General features: G+C 44.0%; 1 protein-coding gene across 1 annotated transcript in view; it reads left to right on the forward strand.

Annotated features, from left to right (window-relative positions):
* The window catches only part of LOC306794614 (uncharacterized protein), a 49,036-nt gene extending 25,220 nt beyond the window's left edge, over window positions 1-23,816 (forward strand). Inside the window, exons 29-48 of the mRNA XM_079292734.1 lie at window positions 228-440; window positions 2,874-3,055; window positions 3,236-3,419; window positions 6,590-6,732; window positions 7,699-7,880; window positions 9,158-9,417; window positions 9,531-9,771; window positions 9,848-10,028; window positions 10,798-10,924; window positions 11,166-11,249; window positions 15,903-16,088; window positions 16,243-16,526; window positions 16,725-16,873; window positions 19,036-19,120; window positions 20,014-20,128; window positions 21,075-21,206; window positions 21,299-21,526; window positions 22,556-22,688; window positions 22,812-22,965; window positions 23,047-23,816. Of these exons, the coding sequence (XP_079148860.1) occupies window positions 228-440; window positions 2,874-3,055; window positions 3,236-3,419; window positions 6,590-6,732; window positions 7,699-7,880; window positions 9,158-9,417; window positions 9,531-9,771; window positions 9,848-10,028; window positions 10,798-10,924; window positions 11,166-11,249; window positions 15,903-16,088; window positions 16,243-16,526; window positions 16,725-16,873; window positions 19,036-19,120; window positions 20,014-20,128; window positions 21,075-21,206; window positions 21,299-21,526; window positions 22,556-22,688; window positions 22,812-22,965; window positions 23,047-23,460 (3,677 nt within the window). The 3' untranslated portion in view covers window positions 23,461-23,816. The remainder of the gene's footprint in view (window positions 1-227; window positions 441-2,873; window positions 3,056-3,235; window positions 3,420-6,589; window positions 6,733-7,698; window positions 7,881-9,157; window positions 9,418-9,530; window positions 9,772-9,847; window positions 10,029-10,797; window positions 10,925-11,165; window positions 11,250-15,902; window positions 16,089-16,242; window positions 16,527-16,724; window positions 16,874-19,035; window positions 19,121-20,013; window positions 20,129-21,074; window positions 21,207-21,298; window positions 21,527-22,555; window positions 22,689-22,811; window positions 22,966-23,046) is intronic.
* Window positions 23,817-24,117: the final 301 nt, after the last annotated feature.

A 24,117-nucleotide genomic window follows, 5' to 3' on the forward strand; every position in this document is an offset into this window, starting at 1 on the left:
ATTTTATTGTAAGCACAATAACACAAGAGACAATAAACGATAGAAACTAATTAATTATGAAAGTAAGATAGATCATCAGTCATTCTTTAAAAAAAAAGTTCTAATTAACATGCTCGTATTAGTGTACTTATTGCTCATAGAGTACACGTGCCTATGTAAACCATGTGTAATCTGAAAATATAACTAATTTCCATGTACATTTTTGACACCAACCCACCGTCTTCTAGATGACGGCCTACGTCAGCTGGCCAAGCTGCTGGTTTGCAACTTCCGAGCTCTGGAGCATGGCTACGGAGAGGCGGACTCCATCTTGCAAACCCTCCGGGATCTACCCATAATCCCCCTGGCTGACGGACGTGTCGTGGCACTAAAAGGGGAAGGAGTGTTCTTTCCAATGGAGGAAACCAAGGCCAACAAAAAGAAAGCTCAAGCTCAGAAAGGTAATTTCACTTCAGTGTATACTCTACTGCAATTATAATGACTGATGCTTTCATTGCAAACTGAGTCTTTGTTTGAGCGCCTCCAACTGACGAGGGTAAGTAATTGCCTCCCAAATAATTATTTCATGTTTCTGAATTGATTACGACAGCGGTTCCCAAACTTTTTAGGCCGCGCACCCCCTTCTACATAACGACCGGGTTCGCGCACCCCCCCCCCCCCCCCTTAATAAAAAAAAAAAAAAAAAAAAAAGAAGCAACAGAGCCTTTTAAGCCTTCATAGCCGCATAAGAATCGGACCAATGAGAGAACAGTTTGCTCGCGCGTGGCATTTGTTTACAAGATTTAGTCCGCTGTTAAATGTTGCAGTGTGAACACAAACCGAACAAAGGAGCAACTGCAACATTGTATCATATTAATCCCTGAATCAGAACAAAGCAAACGAACTGAAGGTGTGAAAACGCCCTGAAACACTGCAACAAAGTTTCAATAACTTTCAGTGACACAAGGCGTCACTTTTAAAGAGCAATACGGATGCGAGGACACACGCACAGGCTCAGAGGCAGATTATCACATTTAATTTACAATTAATGAGCGACTAATGTAGCCAGGATGTCTTCGGACAAAGCATCGATGCGGCGACACAGTGTTGTTGGACACCGGGATCATGCACAACTTTTTTGCTTCTTTCTCCCCAATCATACATTCCACCATCTCTCTGGCAGCTGGCGAGCTCACGTCTTCAGTGATTGTGTGCGGTAGCCCCTTTCTCGCTATTCTGTAACCAGATATGAAGCCCGTAGTGCGTCATTTATAGACCCAACACAGAATGAGACTCCAGTTGTTTTTGGCTGTTTTGTAACTCCTCCAATTTGGATATAAACAATGTAAGGGGCTTTTGACTTGCACTGGCATGCTTGGTGTTCAGGTGGCGACGTAAATAAGAGCTTCAGACTGTTAGCCAGAACCTCACTGCACACCACGCACTGTGGCTTTGGGGAATCTGCGTTGCCAATCCAAGTGAAGCCCAGACACAGATACTTTTCATCATATTTCCTCTTTTTTTTCCCAGTCTGATGCTCACCCTTGTTTCCTCTTTTTTCACCTTGACTCCGCGATGGGCCGATGTGCTCCCGATTTGTCTGTGCTATCCCTTCCTCCTTTTCGGTCTCCTCCGTCTCATCTTCCTCTGACTCTGGCTCGATTTCTTCTCCCGGTCTCTCCCCAACGCACCTCTCCGTTCCCCTCGCCTCCGATTCCTCTCTCTCTCTCTGTCCCTCTCCTCTTTTACGACTGATAGCTTCAGATGTCCCACCTGACAGTTTTTAAATTAAAATGACATTTTTTTTTAAATATTTAATATTATTACACCATCAGACCGCCATTACACTTTTCCTCTCGCGCACCCCCTAGAGGCAGCTCGCGCACCCCACTTTGGGAATCCCTGGATTAAGACATAAGCTGTAGATTTGTTAATGACATGTTGGTAATTCGGCAGGTTCTGTCTGGTTCCCTGTACATTTTTCTTCATGACAACATTTAGACAGTCTGCCTAAGGTAAAGGTGACAGTGTGAGTACACTTGTAAATACTTTACATTTGAAGGTTTTTCTTTGCCTATCTTGGGACATATGTTTTCTCATCAAATGAATTGCTGAGATCTCCGAACACTGCAGGACGGTATGGAGGACACAGATAATAGTGGCAGTGCAGCAATGGGCAGAGTCAAGATCTTTAATTAAACAAAGCAACAGAAAACATAGCTCAGTCCAGAGCTCTATCACAAAACTACACAAACTAAACTATTTCAGCCAGGCCGCTAGCCAACTTACCGTTCTTAATTCTCTTAGGGAGGGGGCAACCCTACTCCTCCCGCAGCATGTTCTCCCCTGAACAGCTTCCCTGCTTCACATTTCTTCATCTTCCTGACGAGGAGATGAGCTCCAGGTGTGTCTTTCCCCACACCTGATCCCAATGCTTTCCTGAGGGAGTGGGAGGAGCCAATTACCCTGGACCTCTGCTCCTTACAATATTTATTCCAAAGAATCTGCTAAGAAGAAATGAAATTCAGAATGAATTGTACATTTCCCACATTCAGGTCAAAATGAGACTAGACATCAGTACTAAAAAATTTTCAACAAAATAATAAAACAGCCTTCTTCTGCTTCTCTTAACTTGTGCCTGTAAAAGGGATATGAATTATGAACTGGACTGGAATAACTGAAACAATATTTCGTATCACAAGGCTTGGAAACTCAACATTGAAACTAAAATATGCACCCAAATATATGAATGTCAATTGGGTTATATACAATCCAATACTATTCAGTACAACTGCACTGTAACAAAAATTGCCATTAGAAAGTTAAAAATGTCACTCTGGCAGGGAAGTGATAGTATTTAGCTTTCCTATTTAGCATTCATTGTCTTTTCATAGGCCCTCTGTCTGCATTGTACAAGGATGTAAATGTAGTTCAGCCCTCTCTGCTGAGCTGTGTGGAGCCTCTGGAAAGTCAACAGATTCGGGAGCTGCTGAGAAGACTGGGAGTTCATGAACTGGAGCCTCAAGAGCTACTGGAGCAGCACATCTACCCGTCAATACAGAACAACAAATGGAAGGTACCAAACTGGATCTACTGTCACAAATATGATTGAATGCTCATTTTATAAAAACAAGTCTTATGCTTTACAAAAGTATTGCTCATCATATTTGGCATAAATATCTCTCTCTCTCTCTCTGTCTCTCTCTCTCATCTCCTTCTGTTTCCTTCCTATCTCCCTCACTGATTCCACCACCAGTTAAAGCCTGAGGCAGTGGTGGTGAGTTACTTGGTTTTCATCAAGCTGCATTCCTCCTCCAGCCAGGAGTACTCCAACACTGAAGTACCCGTCCTTACCAGTAGGGGTCTACTGTGCCCGGCTAATGAAAGGGTGCACTTCTCTGAAGAGTACAGCAACATCAACCTGCCGAAGAAGCTACCTGGTAAGTAGAAACCCACAGTTCTTACTGACAGACATGCACACGCACTGTGTTTGTAAAAAGGTTGAGGCAACTGAACATGAACCTTGTGCTCCTCCAGCCATCGTTCTGTGTCCATGTTGACCCCATGAAGCTAGAGACAATATCCAAAACAATCACCAGTGCTGGGCGGTATGACCAACAATTTGTATCACGGTATTTATAAGATTCTGGCGATTTCACGGTATATCACGGTATTTCTTTTTTTCCTTGACTGTGTTTTTATATAGGTTTATAGTGGCTTACCCTACTGCCAGGAGTACATAGAATATAAAAACATTTGAATGTCATCATGTCTAAAGGCTTTGCTTACTATAGGGTGTGCTCGTTTGTTCCTATAATGTTGGGATAGCAGTTTGGCTGAAGTATTTTCGCCCCGGTAAGACGTACCTTGAATCCAGTGTTTTAGTCATTGCTCTGAACCCGTCTTTCTCGACTGTCTGTAGCGGGACCATGTCCTTGCATAGCTGGATCGTTATTGCATTCGTAATGTTGCTCCAACGCTTGCTTTTCTTGTCATATGCAGTGCCTCGAGCAAATGCCTCTTCAAGCGATGTCTGAAACTTTTGCTTCACGGTTTCACTCGAGCTAATGTTACCGGTTGACGACCGAAATCACACTCTTGGTATTCCAACTCATGTTTTCTGCTGAGGTCATGGAGAAAGTTGCTCGTGTTACCACCAGCGTCAACAACAGTGGCTCGACACACTTTGCAATACATACCGGTAGTCTTTTGGACGTTGGACTTTTCAAAACCAAAGCACTTCCAAACAGCAGACCCAGCTCCTCTCTTGGGCACAGACTATATCGGTGCAGCTCCGGTCTGTCTTTGTTCATCCTGCATCGCTCTTTTCTGTTCATCAATGTAACTTTACTGGAGTGACGGAGACTCTCCCAGCTGTTAGCAGACTGTTGTGCTAGCTGGCTAGCTAGCGAGCTGTACCCAGCATGCCGTTCGGCGGTGAAATTTTATAAATGTACAATTATTAGTGTTACAAATTGTTTATGTGTCACAAACTGTTGTGTCGTGGTGTTTTGCCCTGTTAAAGAGCGTTAGTTGTGGGTTATTAATTGTTGTGTTATAAAGTTATATCCATGATTAGAGGTCCCTCTTAAGACAACTAGGTCCGATCGCAGCGCCCTTAGCGGCGAACAATATATTTTGCTGCCTGAAGAGTGACAGCAGTTGTTTCGGCTATGGCGGTGTGTGAGAAATTGATATCATACGGGAAATAAAAACCGGTATACCGGTGTACCGCCCAGCACTACACCAGCCCTTCTCTTCTGGGGAAATTTTTTTCCCAAAATGAAAAAAATAAACAAACTATAAAACATGCCATGAATAGCCCTTACATATACACAACTCTGCTCTATTTTATATATAAGAATAAGAAAATTATGTTTGAATATTCTTTCTTAAAAACGTGTCCACACCGTGTCCTGACACAGCACTGCACAGCACGCCGTTTTGAGCTGGGCTTTTGTCGGACGCCCTGTTTCTATTTATTCCTAAAGATAGCAAGTACTACTATTGCTTTAAATGATTCTTTAAATCAGTGGTTCTCAACTGGTCTGGCTGCGGGACCCACCATCACCCCTTAATGACAAGCCGGGACCCACGACCCAAATTATATATATAATTTGGGTATATCTATATTCAAGACGTCTAGTAGTAGTAACGTCTCTGTGTAGTAAACAACTGTCAAATCAAATAAAAAAAGTACACATCAATTATATTTTAACAAATATTATTCCGATTTTTCTAATTTAACTGGATGGATTATAAATAATACATATAAATACATGAATACATGTTCTTCTCATTTCAAGTAAAATAACGGCTGGATTAAAAAATAAATTACTTAACGAAATTAATTTTAGCAAAATAATTTTCACTGAATTGCCCTGCAGCTTTAAATTCAGTTCATTCAGGATGAAGTGAAAAAGCCTTAATATTGTATTTTTCTCATCTTCTAAAAAGAGAAATTAGTGTTTGACTGGACAGACTCATACAGGTGAATTCTTCAGAGTCTAATGACTCTGGTCTCTCTGGCCATTCTCTCTTTTGGAGATCGTCCTATGATTTGACTTTCACGACTCACACCTCAATAAATAGTCCTGCTCTGCTCATATATCCTCGTCTCTCCCTTGTGTGTCACGGTGTGTGTACATCTCACTCAAGTCAGGAAACTTGTCAGAATACCCACATTTGATTGGCTGAGCTTCATCACATGATGTGATTCACAACGCATTGGTCGGTGTTTTTCCTGCACCGCTGAACAAGTGCCGTAAATGCTGGAATAATTCCGCTGCATAAAAAATGCCCTTCAAAATAAAATCTTTTTTTTTTTTTTTTTTTTTTTTTTTTGTCAGGCAAAGGCCAGTGAAAACGGGTCCGCGACCCACTTTTGGGTCGCGACCCACCAGTTGAGAATCACTGCTTTAAATGATTCGGTCTCAGTCTCATTGTTTACATAACGGAACACAACCCTTGCTGTTAGGACACGGTGCCTTTCTGTCGAAAGCCGAGTTCTCTGACATTACAGTTGTTAAATTATTCCTCGCTTGTTCATACATTACGTTGCATCTCATTTTCAATCAATGAAAGCGACCTTCGTGACTCCATCATGCACTAAATGCAGTGTATTCGGTGCATTCAGTACACGTGAGGAAGCCAGGGTAGTGCTGCTTTTTTTCATGAGCCAATATTCACTTCCGTATTTTAAAATATTTTTAATATTCTAATAAATATATATTTGAATTGACAATAATCGTTGACAGCCCTACTGTATATGCTTGAACACACCTAATGCTCCACTTAAAACTTCATATTTAGTCTTTTAAAAAATTTCTACTTTCATTTTCCATCTTGTGTAAACAAACAGCAGACATTTTAGGTGCTTGTTGATAACATATAGTGTATGACTGCTGATCTAGGATTTTACCTTTTGGTAACGCAGTGCAGCAGATTAAACTAATTACACTAATCATTAACTGATGTCAAAAAGTCAACGTTGCACTGTAATCATCTCTGTTCTATCTCCATCTCCTCAGCCATTTTGATGTGTCTGATACAATATTTCTTTATTGGTCCTCCTGTAAACACTTATCCTGTCTACGTCTTCTACCACCAGGCTGTGATTGGGTCTTGCTAAGTCCCTGCTATGTGCAGACAGATGGCGATGTAGCAGGATGGAAAGCGCTGTTCAGCAGCCTGGGAGTCAGAGACGGTCTCATCATCCGCAAAGAGAGACAAACACTCACTGCTCAACAACTGGTGAGGAGGACATCCCTGAACTGTTACCTCAGCTATTTAGGAATCACACTCTACTCATGCTGCAAAAAAAGCAGATAAGATAAGATATTCTTGATTGTCCCACAGCTAAATTTATCTTGGGCTCCAAGCCGCTGCATCACACAATACACTTGCCAGCACCACAATCCACATGCACGCATATAACATAGATCATAGCAGCTATTGAGTACATATGTCAACAATAGTTAAGGATTATTAAATACCAATACCAGGTGTGATCAACACAGATGATAAGTATTCTAGTCACAATATATTATTCCCAATAAAACTACTTTTATACTACTTTATACTAAATACTACTTTTGTCAGATTGGCATTCTGAACCGTCTTCCTGATGGCAACTGGGAATTCTGGGTTCAGAATATGTGTTTTCAACATATGTGCTCCCTGAGCACAGATTTTTCATACAAGGGCTGCAATTACACTGACACAAAAAGACCAGAGCGAGGTTGTGACAGCCCCACCAGTGAGCCCTCATGATGAAGGGCTATGGATGTGTCGTGTAAGGACACAATATTTACTGGTTGCATAGACACTAGAGGCCGAACACAATCTTCCTGAAGCACGTTGCATGAAAAACAAACTGACACTCATGATGAGGAATACGGGAGTGATTAAAGGATGAAGATAGCAACCATTGTGAGTCACACTAGCACTAGAGAGACAATGGCTGCTTTGAGGATCAGCAGAAAAAGCAGGTGACAGATGGGACCCATCAGATATTCCTGATGCCAGATTTAGCCTGGGCTTCAGCAAGCAGGGATAGTATGTTGATATGTCACGATCATCATCTGTGTGACGAATGCTTCCTTCATGTTATATGGGAAAGATTGTACTGACATTATTCCGGTATCAGATGCAGATACTGTAATACTTAATATTAATTGCAAATTAACCAAATCGACTCTCGTCGTTCTCCTCCCCCAGGCCTCCAGTCCCTGGTCAGTGGAAACTGCAATGTGGAACCAAAATCCTGGAGGGGGCTTTGTGCTAGATGACTACCCCTGTGAGGAGTTCCATGCCCTGGCCACAGCCCAGCTTCCTGGACACCTCCTCCTTCAGCAGAGGACGGCTTTGCTGGAGCTTCTGACAACAAACTGGGATACAGGGTAACACACACACACAGACACCCTCACTTACATATCTCTGCTCCCATGTCATGTTCTGTCGAGTGAAGATTGTCCTATTTGAGAAGCCGGTGCATTCACCTGCTTCCTAACATCCTGTGATGTTAGGAAGGCCTCATGGCAGAGATAATGGCTGGGTTAATGGTTTTGGGGATAGTCAGGGTCATCTAGTAATCCCGATCATTTCTACTGTGGCCAGTAAGTGATTACTGAGGTCAAGTGGGGGACATTGTGTGACAATTACATGTTATTTTCTGCCTGAGAGAAAAGCAGTGAAACATCAGAGGTTTGCTTGGGTTTGACGTCCACAGAGAGATCAGTCTTAATATATCAGAGTTTAGTTGTCTGTAGGTCTGCCCCGTGTGCTGAGTTTTGTGTTGTAGATGTGTGTGGGTACTAGAAGACAGTGGTCCAGGTAAGGAGGTCAGCAGAGCTCACAAACTCACACAGTGAACACTACCAGAGCAGTATAGAAGTTAAAGGTTGAATAAGGTTGTGTGGGACCCTTCCCACCAGCCACTCTTATATCACAGTTGGATGAATACTCATCGCATCACACTGTCGCGTTTGCATAATTTATTAATTCTACTTAACACAAATGCAAACCATTTTCCAAAGCATACCATCAAGTTTTCTACTACAAATATCCACATTATATTATTAGTTTATGAATGCAATCCTGATTTGGGACTACAGATGAAAAATAGCCTTTTGGCTAACTCTGGCACATTTGCAGAAATGTTTTTATTTATGTGCACTGTCCCATTCAAATAAACCAATAAATATAATAAATAGCCACAGTGTTCTACAGTATAGTAGTACTGGCATACGATTCGAATTAGTTGAAAACAAAATCTTGTGTTTTCTTTAAACACAATATTTACTCTACATGTGGAGATAATATTACACTGGTCTATGTTACACTGGTCAGTTTGACACAGGTAGATTTCTCTTTAGAGCGTAGATGAGAATTTCTCAGTGCATTTAACTCTGAGCAATAAGCATGTGCAGTGCTGCTGAGGGCTGTATATTGTGCAGAAGAATTCAGGTCACATAGTTCTGCTACTTTGTTGAGCACCAAGATCACTGAACTACAACTGAATAGGATGTAATCCATGCATTGTAGTCATAGTGAAGTTACATGATCATATATTACATGTATCCTGTCAACCACATAACATTGTTATTGTTTGCTCAGAGGGCTTTGAAAGTTGACCTATTCCAAACATTGTTTATTATCACCTTTCCCATTCTTCCAGACACCGCTACTCTCAGTACCTCACAGCTCAGGTGATTGACAGTGATGGACAACCAATCAAAAGCACCAAGTCCTCCTTCAGCCACTTCTTGAGTTGTCTTGAATGGGTGCCGACCTATCGCCCACTGGAAGGAGAACAGCGAGAGAGAAAGTACCTCCGTCCAAACTCGGTCTACCTGACCTCACCTGAGGTCACCAGCCTCCTGGGGACTCATGTCTGTTATGTGGACATAGACCCCAGCGAGTTTAGCAAAGCTCTAGGTAAAATGTGTATGCTATGGTGTAGATCTCTGTTGTCCATAGCTCGTGTTTGGTTATCCTTCAATGACCCTAAAACAGACAACTTGTGAGTCACTGTCTTTTTCCTCTTTTAGGAATGAGAGAAAGTATCTCAGTGAATGCTCTGATAGAGTACCTGAAGGAGTGGTGTGTCAAACCACAAGCAGATGACCAGGAGCAGAGACTACCCGAGGATGAGTTAGAGGGGGCCAATTTCACTTCCACAGTTGAGCACATCCACAACGTCTACACCTATCTTGCTATGAACTGTCCCCAGAGCAGTCTGAGGGAGCTGTTCCATCATACCCCTGCTGTATTCATACCTGAGTACAACAGGTAGGTCCTCAGCTATATCAGCATACCTTTTCTGGTTAATGTCTACATTTTTTCATAAATCAATTTTTCCCCCCAGGCAAGATGAGTGGTGTTCAGGACGATTCTACCACCTGAAGGAGGTGTGCTGGAGTGACCCGACGGCGGTGTTCCAACGCTACAAACAGCTGACTCAGGCACCAGACAGCCCTGTCCAGCAGCCCATAGTTCTGTTTCCCTTCTATAACCCGCTGGATGGCATGAAAGCCTTCTTCACCAGAGTAAACTATATGATAATATACTATTATTTCCCTACACGTAGAAAGTTTCTTGACACGTTGTTGGCTATGCCTGTTATGCAGAGAAACATATTTGAAATGTTAAACTATATAATATTTAATATGATAGATATAATTACATTGTATAGGCACTCTTTCTCTCTCTTTCGCTCTCTGTCTCTCTCTCTTATGTAATAATTTCCAAAATTCACAACATGTTTTTATCTAACAAAATATTCCACTTTAATCCAAATTGTTGAAATATGTTGAAACAACATTTTCACTCCAGTGAAAAAGCTGCCCGCTGTCCCGCACACATCTGTATCAATGGGGGTCATTCAGAAACCTCCATCTGCATGTTGTGTAGCAACATACGCCTCCTAAAAAAAATACGACCCCAGTCAGGTAGCGATTAGTACAAGACTAATATCTTCACATGACCTGTGTTTGGCAAAATGTAGTAAATTATTTGCGGTGAAATGTTTACTTGACAAATTACGGACATGGTAGATTGAGATCACAGACAACCTCGGCAGTTATTACAAATGACTAGATAGTCATTGGTTTAACCCCACAAACTAGTGTAGTTAGTTATGGATTTGCTCCTTGGTTACTTCTAATAATGTAGTGTTGAGGATATAGTATCTTGTCTGTCACCTGTTATTAGTCTTACTGTGAAAGCTCTTCTGCTGTTTTACTTAACTGACACCATAGACTACATCATAACTAATGTAAACTATGACAGCATCTGTGATTACTATCTTGTGTGTAGCTGCTGAATGTGGATCTCAGACCCAATATGAAGCAGTATGTCGGCTTGTTGGAAGTGGTCTGTTCATCATCTCCCTTACCAACTGCTGAAGTGCTACAGGATGTGTCGGTGCTCTATGCCGTACTCGGTAAGGACATTTAGATTTAGAGTCTTCAGCTTCATAGAGTGTCTCGCATTTCCGTGTTCTGTATGTCCCATCTGTTTGCACCTCATTAACTCTGCTCAACAACTGTTATGTTTCCTTCTTGACAAGCTTGATTTGTTACATCTTCCCTCTGATCCCTGACTTGAGGTGCTATGCTATGCTATGTTATTCTATGCGATGCTATTCTATTATATATTACAGCATACATTTCTGTTTTCAACAGCTCAAAAGTGTAAAACTAAAGTATCTGGTGACAATCTGGTGAGCTCTGGTGAGCTCAATCCCAGCTACTGCTCCACCTTGAAGGGTAAGTAATGCATATACATTACCGCTTCAATCTTTGTGTCTGTTCAACTTCCTATTGGCCGGACTATTTACTGCAAAGTATTTGCGATAAACAAGCATCATCAACACCTGTCAGTGCAGCACATGATTGGGATTTGTTGCTGCAGTCCGGAATTACTTTACACCAGAGACTGATAGCAGTAATATAGCTTACTGCACTGTCTGCAGTGTAAGTGCTCGTATGCCAGAGGCATTCACTGATGCGTGTGTGTGTGAATGTGTGAATGCTGGCTTGTGTTGTTAAGCGCTTTGAGTGGTTGCTAAGGTAAATTGCAACAACACATCATCAGTAGGGTAAAACTATACTGTCTCACGACGGTCTAAACCCAGCTCACGTTCCCTATTAGTGGGTGAACAATCCAACGCTTGGTGCATTCTGCTTCACAATGATAGGAAGAGCCGACATCGAAGGATCAAAAAGCGTTATATTATGCTGTTTATGGAACAGTTATTTCAGGAAACCTCTGAAAGTGTAGGAGTTCTCACCGATAAATTTCCTCAAGAGGTCTGCCGCAAAGCAGCAAACATAAGTTTTTAAGTGAGTTCTAACGGCTGACCAGTTTCTACCAATAGGGGAAAAAATGTAGGTTTAACAACGAGATACTCCTTTGCAAAGAAAACAGTGAGATGTACATCATGGTAACGGTGCTAGGTAATGCCCTCTGCCCTGGCATAAAATGTGCACAGGAAAGTTAAAAGTGGGGACACAGAGGGGATGACGTGATGTTGTGAAAACACAGGGAAGTTATTGTAGTTTGGCTGCTGATTTGTCCTACTTACTAACATGGTCGTTGACTGGAGGATATGGCACTTTAAATCACTAAGCACCTGATTGCCACTGCATCATAATGCGTCAAATCTTAGCACACAGACATGATACACATGTTTTTTACCCTTTCCAATATGTCATTGTCTCCAATGTACGATTAAAAGTCCATATATCTGCTAAGAAATCATAAAAAGATGCTCCTTTTCACTTAACATCAATGGGTACATTGCAAAACAAAACTGCAAACATCTAAATTGGTATACTTTTAATGGTGCCCTTTAGCTAAAACAATTGGGCAGGAGCTGTAGGTCACAGCGTAAAACTTTGCAGCACAAACTGACCGATATTGTACTTTTTGTTACGCCAATCCCAACACCAATTATTAAGAGTTTAAAAAGTTTATATTCCTTTTTCAACATAAAAGCAAAACCTAAACATCTTTGATGATGACCTCATCAAGCTTGAGACCAACAAGTCAGCACCTTACTGGTGAACAACCATGTAATGGCAGCAATGATTTAGATTGAGCTCTAAATCACCTTTAACAAATCTTTGGCATTTCTTTATTCTTTTACAACAGAGCTTTTGGGTGGCTTTGTGAATTTGATTTAGATAAATGATCAATTTGATCTGTACAGAATTATTATTGGGTGCTGAGAAACATGATGATGTTTTAAGGGGAACAGCTTTAGAATAGGGAAGAATCTGTCCTTTAATGTTCTGCCTCTTAATGGCACCCTGTAGCATTTCTGACCAGTAGTAAGGCTATGGAGCAACATGTGCAATACAATGTTTTTACAAAGCAGGATTTAAGATATTTCAAACATCCATCCATCCATCCATTTTCCTCCACTTATCCGGGGTCGGGTCGCGGTGGCAGCAGGCCAAGCAGGCTGACCCAGACTTCCCTCTCACCGGCAACATGTTCCAGCTCATTATGGGGGATCCTGAGCTGGGAGATGTAATCCCTCCAGCGTGTTATGGGTCTTCCCCGGGGTCTCTTCCCAGTTGGACGTGCCTGGAAAACCTCCAGTGGGAGGCGTCCAGGAGGCATCCTAATTAGATGCCCGAACCACCTCAGCTGACTCCTTTCGACGCGAAGGAGTAGCGGCTCGACTCCAAGCTACCTCCTGATGAACGAGCTCCTTACCCTATCTCTAAGGCTGAGCCTGGCCACCCTACGGAGGAAGCTCATTTCGGACGCTTGTATCCGCGACCTTGTTCTTTCGGTCATGACCCAGAGTTCGTGACCATAGGTGAGGGTAGGAACGTAGACCGAGTGGTAAATTGAGAGCTTTGCCTTCCGGCTCAGCTCCCTCTTCACCAAGACGGTCCGGTGCAGCGCCTGCTTTACTGCTGCAGCCGCACCGATCCGCCTGCCGATCTCCCGCTCCATCTTACCCTCACTCGTGAACAAGACCCTGAGATACTTGAACTCCCTCGCTTGAGGTAGGCACTCCGTCCCCACCTGGAGGGAGCAATCCACCGGTTTCCGGCAGAGAACCATGGCCTCAGATTTGGAGGTGCTAACTCTCATCCCCGCCACTTCACACTCGGCTGCAAACCGCCCCCAGTGAATGCTGGAGGTCATGATCCGAGGAGGCTAACAGGACCACATTATCTGCAAACAGCAGAGAGGCGATCCCAAGACCCCCGAACCTGACGTTCCCCACCCCCAGGCTGCGCCTAGATATCCTGTCCATGAAAGTCACAAACAGGACCGGTGACAAAGGGCAGCCCTGGCGGAGGCCAACACCCACCGGGAACGTGTCTGACTTATTGCCGAGAATGCGGACATAGCTCCTACTGCAGTCGTACAGAGACCGGATCGCCCGTTGTAATGGGTCCGGCACACCATACTCCCGCAGCACCCCCCACAAGATCCCCCGAGGGACCCGGTCGAAAGCCTTCTCCAAGTCCACAAAGCACATGTAGACTGGTTGAGCAAACTCCCAGAACCCCTCCAGTAGTCTTGCGAGGGTAAAGAGCTGGTCCACTGTTCCACGGCCGGGACAGAATCCGCATTGCTCCTCTTGAATCTGAGGTTCGACAAGCGGTTGGAGCCTCCTTTCCAGCACCCTGGCATAAGTCTTCCCCGGGAGGCTGAGTAGTGTGATACCCCAGTAATTCGAGCACACTCTCCGGTCCCCCTTTTTGAAGATGGGAACCACCACCCCGGTCTGCCAGTCCATGGGCACTGATCCCCACCCCCATGCGACATTGAAGAGGCGTGTCAGCCAGGACAGCCCAACCATGTACAGCGCTTTCAGCATCTCAGGGCGGATCTCATCCACCCCCGGTGCCTTGCCACCAAGGAGCTTTTTGACTACCTCAGCGGCCTCTGCCAGGGATATGGGTGAGCCTCCCCCTAGATCTTCAGGTGCTGCCTCCTCATGTGGACATGAGGACATGTTGGTCGGGTTTAGGAGTTCCTCAAAGTGTTCTTTCCACCGCCCGACGATGTCCCCCATCCGGGTCAGCAGTCCCCCCCCCCCCCGCTGAGAACAGCCTGGGGTAAGCCCTGCTTTCCCTTCCTGAGCCGTCGGATGGTTTGCCAGAACCTCCTTGAGGCCAACCGAAAGTCCTTCTCCATGGCCTCCCCGAACTCCTCCCATGCCCGAGTTTTAGCATTCGCGACCAACGCAGCTGCAGCCCTTCTGGCCTGACGGTACCTGTCAGCTGCTTCAGGAGACCCCTGGGCCAACCAGGCCTTGAAGGTCTCCTTCTTCAGCTTGACGGCTTCCCTCACCTCTGGTGTCCACCACCGGGTTCTCGGGTTGCTGTCACGACAGGCACCGATGACCTTCCGGCCACAGCTCCTAGCAGCCGCGTCCACAATAGAGGCTTTGAACATGGTCCATTCGGATTCCATGTCCCCAACCTCCCTTGGGATGTGTGAGAAGTTCTTCCGGAGGTGGGAGTTAAAGACCTCCCGGACAGGGTCCTCCGCCAGACGTTCCCAGTTCACCCTCACTCCACGTTTGGGCTTGCCGGGTCTTTCCAACCGGTTCCCCTGCCATCTGATCCAACTCACCACCAGGTGGTGATCAGTTGACAGCTCTGCTCCTCTCTTCACCCGAGTGTCCAAGACATACGGCCGCAAGTCAAATGATACGATTACAAAGTCGATCACTGATCTCCGGCCTAAGGTGTTCTGGTACCAGGTACACTTATGAGCAACCTTATGTTCGAACATGGTGTTCGTTATGGCCAAACCGTGGCAGGCACAGAAGTCCAATAACGAAACATCATTCGGTTTCAGATCGGGCAAGCCGTTCCTCCCAATCACCCCCCGCCAGGTTTCTCCATCATTGCCCATGTGAGCGTTCTCCGGGGAGAACTCCAACACAGCGGCGCTCAGCCGGGGGCTCGTGAGTATCCCCACTCCCGCCCGGCGCCTCTCACCCTGGGCAACTCTGGAAAAGGACAAAGTCCAACCCCTCTCCAGGAGCTTGGTTCCAGAGCCAGTGCTGTGTGTGGAGGTGAGTCCAACTATATCTAGCTGGTATCGCTCCACCTCCTGCACCAGCTCTGGCTCTTTCCCCGCTAGCGAGGTGCCGTTCCACGTCCCTAGAGCTAGTCTATGCTGCCGGCGATCGACTCACCCAGGCCTCCCGCCTGACCCGCCGCCCGGTCTATTTCAAACATTGGAAAACTAAATGTCATTAGGAAATAAATGCAGTGTTGGTCAGTGAAAAGGACAGCCACAGTGTGGTTTGTTGATAAACAGTGAATAAAAAGATAACTTTGTCAATAGGAAAACTAGACAGGTCACTCTCTTTGATCAAGCAGCAGTAGATTAAGGGCCTTCACTGACCCTGGCTGTCCTTTTTGCCTCGTGTTCAGGTATGGTGTCTGATAAGAGGGTCTTCCCCACCAAGGATAACAGCTGGGTGACTCTGGCACACAAACCCATGATTGCTGACAACAAAGAGGTGGAAAAGATCTTTAAACCTCACAAGCAGATCTGTCTGCTCAACCTGCCACCAGCAGAGAAGAAGACTGCTCCCAGGAGCAAGACTGGGAACTTTGGTACGCTGCTGCTACTGTATTTAAATATGTTGTCAATGTTAGATTTGTTAGAGATTACTCTTCACCATACACAATAAGAATTATGCCCCAAACTACACAAATAGAACCCAAGTTAAAATGGAGATTCTGACTATCGTTGTGTAATTGCCTGCAGGTCAGACCGTGCCGGGAGAACGATCCAACACTGTACTTGCCTTCAACGAGATGGACCGATCTTTGTTTCTGGAGATCTGCGGGATCCGTCCTCTGTCCCAGTGTGTCAAGACTGAGCCTCAGACTGAGAGCCTGAGACCCTGTCTGTCCATGCAGGCCATGGTGCACTCTGTGATACCCTACATCCAGAGGTTCCTGTACCACCACGACGAGCTGGCTGAAGTCTATACAGAGCTGATTGACAACAACATTGGAGAGAAAATCAAGCGACTTCACTTCGGACAGGTCAGAAGATCACATCTAGTTGGTTTAGAGCAGTTTAAAACCTGGAGGAAGTCCATTATTTGGTTGTTTTCCTAAAAGCATACTGATTAGACTGAAGCCTCGTTGAGGGAGAATCTCTTACCATAATCACACCCATCTAAAGGAAATATTTATACTGAGCCATTTTCAACATTCTCCCTCCTACATACCTGTTTACAGGTGGGTAAGCTGTACATTCGCTACCAGCTGGACCTTGCTGATAGTGAGGATGCATTGGTGGAGGTGCAGGATGTTATCTGTCTGCTGAAGGATGAGAAGGAGCTCTACATTCAGAAAGATCACCTCTCAGCCAAGCTGGACATCTGCAGGTTTGTATATGATGGAATGAGTGCCAACACTCACTTCTGTCCTTTATTTCCTCCAAAAGCATCATCTTCCTATTTGTTTAACCTCCATTAAATCAAGAAATGATGACGGCAAACATGAGCCTTTTCTCACAATGCTTTAACACATTCACACCACACAGACTGGCCAAAGTCAGTATGAAGTGTTTGGTAATATCTAATATAATATTCACTGTGTGACAGATTAAAACTTGTTTTAATTCCAAAGTGGGACAGTTGTTGTGTTGTAAGTTTAATAATAGGAAACCAACGGTAGGTTTTTTAATACATCTTCAGTTCTTATCTTTAGGACTAACTAGTGGGTAACAGGATTTTTGTATTGGTAGAGGATAGTGTGTGTTTGTGTTCAGTTGCACCGAGTATCAAAAACTGGCAAGTACACAGAGTGTCAGGTGCTCAATACAAAATTCAAAGCATATCTATTGCCTCTCGCCGACTCTCAATGGCAACTTCTGAGCCGGTGGCTTGCAGCTAACATTGCTCAAATGTTATCAGCACTAACAGTGTAAAACACAGCAACAATGCTAACGGCACTAACAGTGTAAAACACAGCAACAATGCTAACGGCAATAACAGTGTAAAACACAGCAACAATGCTAACGGCACTAACAGTGTAAAACACAGCAACAATGCTATCGGCACTAACAGTGTAAAACACAGCAACAATGCTAATGGCACTAACAGTGTAAAACACAGCAACAATGCTAACGGCACTAACAGTGTAAAACACAGCAACAATGCTAACGGCACTAACAGTGTAAAACACAGCAACAATGCTAACGGCACTAACAGTGTAAAACACAGCAACAATGCTATCGGCACTAACAGTGTAAAACACAGCAACAATGCTAACGGCACTAACAGTGTAAAACACAGCAACAATGCTAACGGCACTAACAGTGTAAAACACAGCAACAATGCTATCGGCACTAACAGTGTAAAACACAGCAACAATGCTATCGGCACTAACAGTGTAAAACACAGCAACAATGCTAACGGCACTAACAGTGTTTACCTGAGGGGGAACCAGAGGGTGGGTGATACGTTTCTGTGACGATGCTGTCAGTCTAGAATAGATGGTGTCAGAGCAGTGCAGAGTGGCGGTTGTTAGCTAATCAGTGGGGCACACTCACATGCACTAACATGCACTGAAAGCATGCGTGGCCCGTCCGGCTCCGCTCTGGCAACAAATCAAGGATGCTTGATCTGGAGAGAGACTTCACTCTCTGCTCAGGTAGACATTACTCTACTACCGTACTCTTTACATAGATGGTAGTTGTTAGCTGCTCTATTAATATTCAGAAAGTTGTATAGAACCTTTTAAATGGTACCTGGTCTTATAACTGATATGGTCCTATCAACGAGAAATCAAACATCATAACTCATGAGCAAAGGACCTGTGATCAAATCCATTTGATACTTACGGTACTACGGTAATGTGTGGGTTATCTGCATGTACTGTTGAGAATGAAACTCGAGTGAACAGACTGAGGTCGAGGCGTTTAGCTCAATTCAAGCAATAAGGTTTATTTGTAACAGAAGTATTATGTCCAGCAGTTAAACGTGCACGGACCCCAGGCAAGTGAAACCTAAAGGCGCTTAAGACAGAGTGCGCAAGCGTATCATAGGTTCTTCTGATGGAAGCCTATTGGTTAAAGCAAAGTTGGAGGCGGATCTGTTTCTAGCTTTCAGACAGCCTGTAGGAGCACTGGGCATCTCCTTCCACACTGGCTCATGTCCGGGACCGCCTTCTCTGCAACGTCAGTGTGTATGCATGTTGTTAACTCTTAAGGTGCCGAAAAGGGTGCAGTTCTAAGCTATTTCGAAGTCTCTGTGTGAATAGATAAAGAGAACTCTTCTCCTACTCTAAGATGGCAGTTTCCGCCCTAATCTGGTGGTTTAAGCAAGTGTTTCTTTCAGGGCCACTGTATCTGTTTCTATCGTGCGAACAGGCGACGGAATGGCCTGCTCGGAGTTTTTGACCTACTTACAGTGACCTCACAACTCCGCAATATAAGCTTACAAGTATAGCGCATATTATTTAACATTGAATGAATATATTTTATTTACAGTACACAACTTATCTTGTTATAACTTGTAATCTTGTGTGTATGTGTGTGTTTCAGGGAGCTGGTGAAACTCTTCTGCACAGAGAGCAGCCACAGAAGAGAGCTGATGCATTTCCTGAGCGGCCTCATAACCTCTCTCAACGTAAGTGGTATATGATCCTTCAAACATTGATCCACATCCAGTGATCTTGGTCTTTGCTCGCTCTCTGTCTTTCATCCCGTCACTCTCTTTCTTTTCAGTCACACATACACACTGACTGCTACCACCACAGAGCTGACCGTAGCTAGAACGAATAGGCAATTTCCCTGGAGGGAGTCACGTTTACATTACATGGCAACTTGCTCTCATCTCTGTAGAGCAGTACAGCAGCTGAACAGAGACTCTGCAAAGCTCACATCAAGCTTCAACTTTGAGACCCTCTGTGTTGAATATCTTATCTTTGAGACATGCAGCAGAACTAGGCTGCATTATATAATCAATATTGAAATCTAAATAACAGTTTGATTAAGTTCTATGTCTGGATTTGCCAAAGCAAATAAATGTGATTTCTTGTCTGTTTGATTAAAGGGTTTTAGTGAAGTGATTCTGAAGCATTTAATACACTCAGCCAGGTGCAGATATGAGAGGCTTAGGAGAAGTTGTGTGATCTGCCTCTCAACTTATTATGCCCGCTTATTACTTTAACTTTGATATTATTCCAGGGAGTTGATCAAGTACATATTAATTAGGTCATTACCATTTAAACAAGATGAGACTCTCTGAACAAACAAGGTTGGGAACATCTGCCACTTCCTCTGTTGGCAACAGAACCTGAAAGGAGAAACCGCAAATCTACTCAGCTCTGGTCTTCATGCATTCAGCAGTTATTTTTGTTAATCCTGACTGGATCAGTCCTGCATGTCAATCCTCAGTTGTGGAGAACTTCAATTCACTATCAAAATGGGAAAATCATTAGAAAGTCTTTAATATAATAAATAGATATTTTTCTTTGCTGCATAATGTCACCACAGTTATAACTCTGTTTGTGTCTGCAGGACCAAGGGTCTCTGAAGAGATTCTTAGGCAAGGAGGACATCAGAGAGCTGCCCAGTGAGGAGGAGCTGTGGGAGGTCCCAGAGCCTCCCAAACCAGAGATGAACCTGGAGAGAGGTAAAGATGGCCTATACACAAAGTTAGCACATCAGTGCACCTAAAGCATGTTACAATTGCAGTGGTTTTAAGACTAAAGTAAAAGAAAAAGCTAACACTGTGCCTCATAAGGAAACATGTTTCCTTCTCCCATCGGTTTGTTTCTCCTGAAGACATACTTCTCATACGTCTCAAATGTTGAGTAACATTTTTTTTAAAGGATCAGTAATTTCCTCAAGAATCTAGGCACTGTAGCTTTTAGCAAACGTTACTCAAGCAGGAGAAAATGGTGCATGTAGTGGGGACTATTTTATGTAGCGGAGTGCTTAAAATAAAAGTGCTTAAATCACGTATTTGATTAATACATTGATTATTGTTTTGGTGGAGCTGCACCATCCTCATTAACATTGTTAAAGTGTCCTCAATGTTTGGAAAATAGACTGGATAATACATAGTCACAGTTTGATGCAGAACATCAGTATGCACCTCTCTCTTGTTAAAGCGCTGCTTTCTCTGCGTCTGTGTTTGTGACTTCTCACTTTCTCCAATTCTCTCTGTGACTCTTGCCTCGATTTCCACTATCATTTCATACCATGTGTTTTTCCTCTCAGTCCCTGCACACACACAGAGTTTATTTTTTACCAAATATAGATCTATTATATATGAAGACATAGATAACTGGTGTATGTCTTACATATGCTAATTCAGGTTTGTTCACTGTTGTGTGTGGAAACAAAAGAGCAGCTGTTGCTGGGGCTTAAAGAGCAGATTCCTCACTGCAGCAGAGAGCGCACTCACACAAACACATACAGGGATTAATATGATCAAAAGACATTTTCATTACAAATCTGTTTTAATGGCATAACTGCGCTGAATGAGGCGCAGTTATGATTGGTGCTTTACAACTTTGATCCAATCTTTTCTTCTTCTTCTTTGGTTTTAACTCCTTGAAAACGTTGAACTTCAGGGCTATCAAGGAGTTACTCCTCCATCAGTTCCCCAGAGGAGCCGTCTCGCCCTGCACAAGAAGATGGGGAACAGACACTGGTTTGCTGGCCTCCTCGAGCATCTATAATGAATACAGGACCCGGTCGCACTGGTCAGTGAGAAGGATATGGTTGTTTCTGCATGGTAACGCTTCACTGTGGAAAACTACATTTCTCATTCCCCACAACTTCTATGGACCAACAGGTCAGGCAGGTAGCAGTGTGGTAGAAGCCTTAATGAAGCTGTGGCCACCTCCAGCTGGACCTAAAGACAGAGACCCAGAAAATGATGCTGTCCCCAGAGGAAGCAGCCATGCCATCCCCAAGAGTCACAGCAGCAGCTACGAGGAAAACCAGCCACTCGGGAGCAGCAGGAGACCTGCAGACCAGTCTCACCCTGCTGCTGTGACCGCCAACACACCACCACTTTCAGGTGACACATTCAGCAAACCTCTGTCTCTTACTGCCATTCTTCATACTGGTATCCAGATACTTGGGGAATCCTGTAGTTGTAATTGTTGCAAGCATAATATTGAATTTAAAGCTGCACTAATCAATATGTTTATAAATTCTAGTTGTATTTACAATGGATCAAATCACTGTCTTTTTTAAGAGGGCACTTGTAGGGATCAGGGGTGTGATTGTTTCTGGACTAATCCAGATTTCCGCAGTGTCTGACTTGAAAACATGAAACACTTGAATTGGGTAGATCCGTTAAAAAACAACATTATTTGGCATGTAAACACACAAACTATGTCTCCCCTCCTACTATTCAGTCTTGTTTGTGATGGTGTAAAAGAAAAAACCTGGGAGAGTGATGGGCTTTTGTCAAATCAGATGTTGTTGTCCACGATCTACTGCAGCCAATTGGATCCTGTTGATAATAAGCTCAGTAGTCGCTCATAACAGACCACTGTAGTACCGGTATATCACAACACTGCTCCATATATTTTCACTTTACTTCAGCTGCAGTTGTTCTCAGTGCTGATTCAAGGCTTTTAAGAAACTGCCAGGCCAATGAAGACATGTGGAAGATAGCTATCTAGTTTTAAAAAGTAGTATGTTGCTTTTTGGACAGTTAAATGCCTTAATGACAGATCCACAGAGTGATGGATCCACACAGTGATGGATCCACACAGTGATAGATCCACACAGTGATGGATCCACACAGTGATGGATCCACACAGTGATGGATCCACACAGTGATGGATCCACACAGTGATAGATCCACACAGTGATGGATCCACACAGTGATGGATCCACACAGTGATAGATCCACACAGTGATGGATCCACACAGTGATGGATCCACACAGTGATGGATCCACACAGTGATAGATCCACACAGTGATGGATCCACACAGTGATGGCCATGATCACACAAGAAATCTGCACATTTTGGCTTAATTTTGTAATATTCAGAACATCCCGTGTTAAATTTTTCCTTTTGGTCTTGTCTCAAGAGCACAGACAACCAAGTGAGAGCACCAAGTGTGACAGAGCTCCGAATGGAGAGGAAAGCCTCACAGCTCCCAGACCAACACAGAGTCTTCCATCTGCACAGCCTGCGGAGATACAATCCGCGCCAAACAGCCTGTAGGCTTCTTCTCCTCATCCACAAAAATCTGAAAGATTTATGTAGAAAACTAATGTTGACTTTTACTGCTCCTCAATACATAATCCCCAATTCATCTACCTTTTCCTCTCTTTTGTCATCAGCGTCCCTGAGGCCGTGGTGCTTTCCAGTATGTTTCAGGGGGGTGCAGAGACCCAGCGTCCTCCTCTCAACCTGGACTTTCCTCCCTGGAACAAAGTGCAGCCTCCGCTGGCCACACTGGAGGATATGGAGCTCACCTGCCAGAGACCCACCACAGTCAGTACATAGGAAACATGGGATGTTTTCTTAGGGGTTGATCTTTGCCAAGATTTGCTAAATTGTACTATGCTTGTGTAGGTGGTGTTATCTGACGACCCGATGGACGTGGCAGTGATTGGTGAGTGGGGAGAGCAGCTGGTCAATTCCTTCCTGTGCCACTGGAGAGACAGTGGCGACCTCGGACGACCCGCACACATCCTGTGGTGCAATCAGAGCGGAGAGAGCGGCCAGCCCTACGATTTTAAGCTCACTTTTGGACCTGCAGGAGGGCAGGTGGTAGTGTACGTGGAAGTGAAGTCAACAATAAAGAAGGAGAAGTCATTCATCCACCTCTCTGCCAACGAGCTGGACTTTGCACTGAAAGAGAAGGAGCGTTATCACATATTCAGAGTGTACAGCGCTGGAGACGCCCACAACGTCCGCCTGTGTCGCATTCAGAACCTGGCGCAGCATCTCCACACCAAAGACCTGGCACTTTATCTGTTTGTATAAGTCCCTTATACGTTTGTGGAGATATTTGCACGACACTAACTCACACCACAATGAGTTAGTATGAAACACTAAAAGTGTTTCATATATAAGTTTATTTTAACTGCACTGATTTAAGTTGTTTTAAATGTACTTCTGAGTGTACCTCCCGTCAACCCTCCCCATTTATTGTTCTTGCTAATCAGAAAAAAAAGACATTTCTTTTTATTTTATCTGTTCAGAATATTTTTATTGCCACACGTAGGTGTGTTTTGTAGAATGTGTACAATTTTAAAGTGGTCAGTGGACATACTGAATATTTCTTAACCTTTTATAATTCCCCTACCTCACCTTTACTCGAGCATTCCTTCTGAATAAAACCCTTCTGTAAGTTGAATGAATTTGACTCATGGTAGTGACACACGTCCTGTTTTTATTTCTTAAATAATCTTGCAGACGGTTCGAGTACATCATTGGTAATGAGGGATTCCGTCACCTTAACTTTACTGACGGATGAAGTGATTATAGCCGAGGGTTAAGTTAAATCAAGTGGAAGCGGAGCTGACTGGACAGGTCCCTCACAGGCTCCCATCATTCCTGGTAATTACTCTGTCACAGTGAACACATACACACACACACATCTATTGGATGCTCACACAGCGCAACGAATCTTGAACCACT

This window comes from Melanostigma gelatinosum, assembly GCF_949748355.1.
Source record: "Melanostigma gelatinosum genome assembly, chromosome: 21".
In the NCBI taxonomy this organism is placed as follows: Eukaryota; Metazoa; Chordata; class Actinopteri; order Perciformes; family Zoarcidae; genus Melanostigma; species Melanostigma gelatinosum.